The 7,531-nt window shown below is 43.5% G+C and overlaps 2 protein-coding genes across 2 annotated transcripts; both read right to left on the reverse strand.

Annotated features, from left to right (window-relative positions):
- Positions 1-282: 282 nt before the first annotated feature.
- On the reverse strand, positions 283-5,048 carry LOC111270123 (heat shock 70 kDa protein 1). The gene has a single exon (XM_022850173.2). The coding sequence runs from the start codon at positions 2,826-2,828 to the stop codon at positions 855-857; it is 1,974 nt and encodes a 657-aa protein (XP_022705908.1). The 5' UTR covers positions 2,829-5,048; the 3' UTR covers positions 283-854.
- A 141-nt stretch (positions 5,049-5,189) lies between these two features.
- LOC111270124 (heat shock 70 kDa protein 1) lies at positions 5,190-7,531 on the reverse strand. The gene has a single exon (XM_022850174.2). The coding sequence runs from the start codon at positions 7,259-7,261 to the stop codon at positions 5,384-5,386; it is 1,878 nt and encodes a 625-aa protein (XP_022705909.1). The 5' UTR covers positions 7,262-7,531; the 3' UTR covers positions 5,190-5,383.

Here is a 7,531-nt window from a genome sequence, read left to right on the forward strand (position 1 = left end):
CGACTATTTTCACACTTGTTTAACTCAATCGCGCTATTTAACAGTGGAAGAAAGCAAACATCGCTGGAAGAGAAGAGGCCGACGATGGAACAAAAGTGACGTCATATTTTAGTATACTAAGAAAAAGCCGCGAACGAAATATAGTAGCTTGAAGATTAGAACACAAAGATTGAAGAAGGCTAGACCCGAAAATTGTTTCCTTTATAAATTACTGCCATAAATTGAGCTTCCAGAGAAAGCGGTTCAGAAAGATCCAACATTCATAAACCCTAACTACCCGGAAATGGTATTAGAGTATGTAACGTTCACGTCGATCATGCAAACTTGTGTTGCTTTTTATAAATATTCTCAATCGAGCTCAGGCAGTCTGAGTTGAAATATTTTTTTGTTTCTCAAACAGTCTAGATTGAAATATCTTTGTTTTGGGTTGATCATGTTCTAAGAAAAATGCAGTCTGAGTTGAAATTTCATTTTTTTGTTTCTCAAACAGTCTAGATTGAAATATCTTTGTTTTGGGTTGATCATGTTCTAAGAAAAATCCCTGTTGATCATGTTCTAAGAAAAATCCCTAGGATAAGCCTTAGAAAAATCCCTGTTGATCATGTTCTAAGAAAAATCCCTAGGATAAGCCTTACAACTTCCAGGGCTATTTTGTTTTGTTAAAGATTTAATGAGATGTAACAACTTTTTTGAATTCGAGCAACTTTTCTAAATTCGAGTTCATTTGAATAAAAGCGTTTTGCATTGCCTATACAGACTGTTTTAGTTAAAGATTTAACGAGATGTAATGAATCCGGGTTCATCCGAGCACAAATGTTTTACACAGACAGAGGTAAGGTCAGGATCACAAAAACTTAATCAACCTCCTCAATGGTGGGTCCACGGTCACCGGCCGGTTGTGAGAAGGATCTTTCTCCAGTGGATCCGCCAGAACTGCCACGTTCAGGCATTGCATAAGGCATACTTGCACCAGCCCCAGCAGGACCACTGTGCAGTTTTAGCATAAGCGGCCGTACAATTTTTTCCAGATCTCTCTGATGATGTTCGAACTCTTCAGTCTCAGCAAGCTGGTTTGAGTCAAGCCATACAAGTGACTCCTTGACTTTATCCAACACTTGCTTTTTCTCGGTCTCGGAAAGCTTATCCGAGCCCGGTCCCTCCAGCGCCGATTTCACACTGAAGCAATAACCTTCGAGTGAATTCTTTGCTGCGATCCGGACCCGTTGTTTGTCATCGTCGTCCTTGAATCGCTCTGCATCCTGCACCATCCGCTCGATGTCCTGTTTAGAAAGGCGCCCCTTGTCATTCGTTATGGTAATAGTGTTTGCCTTCCCTGTCGACTTATCAATCGCCGACACGTGCAGAATACCGTTGACATCCACGTCGAAAGTCACCTCAATTTGCGGAACTCCACGCGGAGCTGGAGGGATGCCAGCCAGGTCAAATTTCCCTAAGAGATTATTATCTTTGGTCATGGCGCGCTCTCCTTCGTATACTTGAATGGTCACTGCGGACTGATTGTCCGAGTACGTGCTGAAGACCTGAGTTTGTTTTGTCGGGATAGTAGTATTTCGTTTAATCAGTGGCGTCATTACACCACCGGCCGTTTCGATACCAAGCGAAAGCGGAGCCACGTCTAAAAGAAGAAGGTCTTTCACTTCTTTTGATGTGTCTCCAGTTAGAATTGCTGCTTGCACAGCGGCTCCATATGCCACGGCTTCGTCTGGATTGATCGATTTGTTCAGCTCTTTACCGTTGAAGAAATCTTGGAGCAGTTTCTGAATGCGTGGAATACGTGTAGAACCACCTACAAGCACGATTTCGTGAATTGCTGCTTTTTCTAACTTTGCGTCCCGAAGAGCTTTCTCCACTGGCTCCAGCGTATTTCGAAAAAGGTCGGCACACAACTCTTCAAAGCGGGCTCGTGTGATCTGGGAATAAAAATCAATGCCCTCGAACAGTGAATCCACCTCCATAGCAGTTGAGGTCGACGAAGACAGCGTTCTCTTTGCTCGTTCACAGGCCGTCCGCAGACGGCGTATCGCCCTCTTATTTGTACTGAGATCGCGCTTGTGTTTGCGCTTAAACTCCTCGACGAAATAACCGACCATTCGGTTATCGAAGTCCTCACCACCAAGATGCGTGTCTCCAGCGGTGGCTTTCACTTCAAAGACGCCATCGTCAATGGACAGAATCGACACGTCAAATGTGCCGCCTCCCAGATCGAAGATCAATACATTTCGGTCGCCACGTTTGTGTGCGAGGTGTTCCCTTTTATCTAACCCGTAAGCGATTGCTGCTGCAGTAGGCTCGTTTATAATGCGCAAAACATTGAGGCCTGCTATCACCCCGGCGTCTTTCGTAGCCTGCCTTTGGGCATCATTAAAATACGCCGGCACCGTAATCACTGCATCCGTAACTTTTGTTCCCAAGAAAGCTTCAGCTGTCTCCTTCATTTTGACGAGCACCATTGACGAAATCTCCTCCGGGAAAAACTTCTTCTTTTCCCCCTTGAATTCAACCTCGATCTTGGGTCGGCCGCCCTCGTTTACCACCTTGAACGGCCATAGGGTCATATCGGATTGTACTGTAGCGTCATTGAACCGCCTACCCATTAGGCGCTTTACATCAAACACCGTATTTGTCGGATTCATCGCTACCTGATTTTTGGCTGCGTCTCCGATCAGCCGCTCTGTATCGGTAAACGCTACGTACGATGGCGTTGTACGGTTACCCTGATCATTAGCGATGATTTCAACTTTGCCGTGTCGAAATACTCCGACACAGGAATACGTGGTGCCAAGGTCGATTCCAATGGCGGGTGCCATAACTAAACGAGGCTTGCCGGAATCTTGACACGACCGTGCGCAACTCCTCTAGCAAAATTCTTTGAAGAACAGATGGGTCGTTTTCACGTAGTCTCGTTACCGCTGTATGAACTATGCTTTCTATCACTATTTAAACTGTCAAACACTACTCGAAACCTTCAATACCTCGTTTACGTCAGATAATCACGGCAAAACCATTCGCGAGTTCGCATACGGCTAGTATTTGTACCTGACAATAGCTAGGTAATAGGATTACTTGATAAGCATCATGATAAAGCAGGTCGACGTCATTACTAAAATGTTTGTGATTTTGAAGTTAGATATTGAAGCAAACCTTCTGGTAGGAATAGATTAGTAATAGGCGTGCAACGTCTACGAGAAATTATGCAACTGGAATTGCGGGAATGGCATAAAACTACATGCAGCCTTCGCAAACAAAAAAAAAATTGGTTAAACAAGATGGGTTCAAGTTGAATACTATTTGTATCTATTCGAGAGTTGGCGCTGGCAAATGGAAATTGAGCCTTAAGGCCTGCTAATAAAAAGTTTTGATTATACCTCACTTAACATAACAATTTCTTTCCAGTTTGCTGTAGCCTTAATGTAATCGGCATTAATTCATTGATATGGTCATTTACAAGTGAGATTTTTGGGAAGGTCGTTTCATTTTCAGTCTCGTATTGCTCGCATTGTCACAGAATCAACATAAACTCATTTTCAAGAAAAGTCCGGAGTTTCTGTAGTTATGCTAAATTTGGCGGTAAAAATTTATCAGCCATCTTAATTCACTAAAATGAATAAAAATTGTGCAAGCTAAATACAGTTCGTCGAATCTGTAAGGCTTTTTTTTTTAATTTTAACAACAAATGCAAGGTCCTCCAGTACTAAAGAGGCTGTATATCTCTCGCTTGTAGCTTGTAATTGTAATAGTACGTTTTACTGGGTAAATATCCCAATACGCCCTTCTAGGAGAAATCAGGTAAACTCAGTTTCGGCGACTGATTTAGGTATAGTTAACGAATGCGCTTCAGCAAACGTCTTATCACGTCATTTTTCAGTTTCCCAATTCAATAAAGATTGTTGAATATTATTCAGATTATTGAGAATACATCCTGCACACATCTCTTTAAAAAGAGGTTATAACACCATTAGCAGTATTCTTGCCCTCTTCTATTGTTAATAGAAATAAATGCAGTTTTTTACATAGATGGAGTGCGCAGAGGACACGACGATCTTTGGTCATAAACGCGTTGTTTCATAATTGAAACAAAGACCATAAATTCCATATGCTGAAGGGAGAAGCTGAGACTGATTGTAGTGACCTCATTTAGCCCTTTCGGTGTTAAAATATATTCAAACTCATCTTGTAATATCGTGAACTCCTGACAAAAAAGTTAGATGGCTTTGCGCAATCGTCCGTGAAGACAACATAACTATAAACGAATAATACTCTATGTATTGCTGCTTTAACCAAATCGTAGATGGTGACAACAAGAAATATTCTGCACTGTTGTTCATTGAGCTTTTTTTTTTTACAATTTTTATGCTTTCCATTCTTAGGCTAAACAATTAGTCCCCTTTTTGACAGTGAACCAGTTGTCATTACTACATCTCTGCTATCAATCAACGACGGGTCAACTAATTTAATTGTAGTGAGATAAATTAAGGGTAGGAATTTTTTATCGTATTCCGAGCGTATCAGGTAGGTATGTTCCAAAGAAGACCTAGCGACTGCTTCGATTGCCTAGCAATCGCTTTGCCCGCAAGGTGACGACCCACTGCTGACTTAAAAACCGGCTATTAGGCTAAACCTGCCGTGAGATGTTCGAGCAGCCATACTGTGTGAACGTATGTTTATGCGTGTTTAGGCGTGCAAACGCCCGGGAGGTTAAAAAAAAAAACTTAACTTGTAATGCTCTTTCACAAAAGAAATTCAGCCCGTCTGCCTAACACTTTTTATTCCGCTACAAGGTTTATCTTACGTTATACTTAAACCTTATGTCAACTTAGTCGTTACCAAATCTTCAATAGTCCTTGTTTTTGTTTGGTGGATTAATTATAAACATTAAGTAATTAAGGAATTCCTTAGAAACTGATTTAAAAAATGTGCCGATTTGGGAACATCAAAGCTAGTATTAATGTCTAAAGTGCAAATCGTTGCTGGCACCAAGAATTTTGCGCGTCGATAACGCTGATTGCCAATATTACTTGGTGGATAAACGCTATAAGTTAAAACAATGGCTCGTACCTCTAATACGATGTAATTGTTTTCTACAGCACCGTAAGCTGTCCGAAACTGATGACCTGAGAATGTAACTGTTTTAACTAGTAACTATAGTATTAGGTAAGTTCAATACGATGTAAAGCATATTGAAACCCTGCACGGTTTCAAGTTTAAGTTCAAAAATTTATTTTGAGATAACCATTGATCTTGGTTTGAATAAACCATATTGTCCATAGCCCGTTAGTGGATTGATTGACTGAATTGATTTCCACCTGTTTTCAGACGGCGCTTAGAGGCTGCCATTTTCCTCTTAGTTTTCTTTATGGAACAGCTACCGCGAACTGTGGTGCATCTTCAGCATCAAAGGCATCGCAACCTTTTGAAGTTCCCTGCGACGGTCCTCGAATTCGTCCTTCTCTGCTAATTGGTTATCGTCAATCCATTGGACAAGTTCAGCCACCTTGTCAAGCACTGATTGAATATCTGTTTTTGATAGCTTGTCGGCGCCTGGGCCTTCGAGGCTCGCTGATACACTGTAGACGTAATTTTCAAGAGCATTCCTTGACGCAATGCGCGCTTTATGTTTCTCGTCCTCAGCCTTAAATCTTTCAGCGTCCTTAACCATCCGATCAATATCGTCCTTGGACAGTCGCCCTCGGTCATTCGTAATGGTGATTTTCTCTTTGTTGCCCGTCGATTTGTCCACTGCCGACACATTGAGGATCCCGTTAGCGTCAACGTCGAACGTTACCTCAATTTCGGGCACTCCGCTCGGTGCAGGCGGGATTCCCTTGAGGTCGAACTCACCTAGAAGGTTGTTATCTCTAGCCATAGTTCGCTCGCCTTCATAAACCGCGAACGATACAATGGTCTGATTGTTTTCGCAGGTAGTGAAAATATCCGTCCTTCGCGTCGGTATCGTCGAGTTTCGTTTAATGATAGTGCACATCTCGCCCCCCTTTAACTCGGTTCCAAGGGACAGCGGCACCACATCAAGAAGCAGAAGATTCTGGACGGCCTTAGACTTATCGCCGGCTAGGATGGCCGCTTGTACAGCGGCACCGTAAGCGACAGCTTCGTCCGGATTGATCGATTTGTTTAGCTCCTTGCCATTGAAGAAATCTTGGAGTAATTTTTGAATGCGCGGAATCCGTGTTGAGCCGCCGACCAGCACAATATCATGGATTGTTTTCTTGTCCATCTTCGCGTCACGAAGGGCTTTCTCGACGGGGCCGAGTGTCGAACGGAACAGATCAGAGCAGAGCTCTTCAAAGCGTGCACGGGTGATCGTCGAATAGAAATCGTTTCCGTCAAAGATTGAGTCAACCTCAATCGACGCCTGTGTCGACGACGAAAGCGTCCTCTTCGCGCGCTCACATGCGGTACGAAGTCGACGAAGGGCCCGTTTGTTTGTAGACAAATCAGTTTTGGTCTTATTCTTAAACTCTTTCACGAAATGGTTTACCATACAGTTGTCGAAGTCCTCGCCACCGAGGTGCGTATCACCAGCGGTGGCTTTCACTTCGAACATGCCCTTATCTATCGACAAAACAGATACATCAAACGTTCCACCGCCTAAATCGAAAATCAGAACGTTACGTTCGCCTTCACCAGCGCCTTTCTTTTTATCGAGTCCATAGGCGATCGCTGCTGCCGTTGGCTCGTTTATGATACGAAGCACATTGAGACCAGCGATCAAGGCCGCATCTTTCGTTGCCTGACGCTGCGAATCGTTGAAATATGCCGGTACTGTGATAACGGCATCGGTTACCGTATTTCCTAGGTAAGACTCAGCGATTTCCTTCATCTTCATTAACACCATTGACGAGACCTCTTCTGGCAGAAAGGTCCGATTCTCACCTTTGAATTCGACCTGAACTTTCGGCTTTCCCTGGTCGGCCACGACTTGAAACGACCAGTGTTTAATATCCTTCTGCACTGCAGGATCATCGAAACGACGTCCAATAAGTCGCTTAGCGTCGAATATCGTGTTCGCCGGGTTCATAGCCACCTGGCTTTTTGCGGCGTCACCAATTAGCCGTTCGGCCTCAGTGAATGCAACATACGATGGGGTGGTACGATTTCCCTGCTCATTTGCAATTATTTCCACTTTGCCATGACGGAACACGCCAACACACGAATACGTCGTGCCCAGATCAATTCCAATGGCTACACTGCGCTCTGACATTTTCTCTGTTTGTTGAGTCATTTGTTGCTTAGTATCTCTCCGATTAGCTCGATGTACAATCAACAATACACAAGGCGACTTCGTTAGCTCAGCAAATCTAAGAGACGTTCGAGTTCCCGAGTACCGTTTTGGTCTAACGATCTGGTGTCGGTGACCAGCAACGCGGATAGCGTTTACGCGAAATTAAACATAAAAAAAGATATAGTTTTCTCGGCAGTTCCAATTGTTAGAACGAACTACGGCGCCGTACAAGTACTTCAGCCGGTGCCGCTCGGTGAAAAGCGCATGGCG

Source organism: Varroa jacobsoni, unplaced genomic scaffold (assembly GCF_002532875.2).
Source record: "Varroa jacobsoni isolate VJ856 unplaced genomic scaffold, vjacob_1.0 scaffold_1446, whole genome shotgun sequence".
Classification (NCBI taxonomy): Eukaryota; Metazoa; Arthropoda; class Arachnida; order Mesostigmata; family Varroidae; genus Varroa; species Varroa jacobsoni.

What these genes read in the sequence shown, in the direction of transcription:
- LOC111270123 (XM_022850173.2), bottom strand. Translation starts at nt 2,828, where the DNA reads ATGGCACCCGCCATTGGAATCGACCTTGGCACCACGTATTCCTGTGTC.
- LOC111270124 (XM_022850174.2), bottom strand. Translation starts at nt 7,261, where the DNA reads ATGACTCAACAAACAGAGAAAATGTCAGAGCGCAGTGTAGCCATTGGA.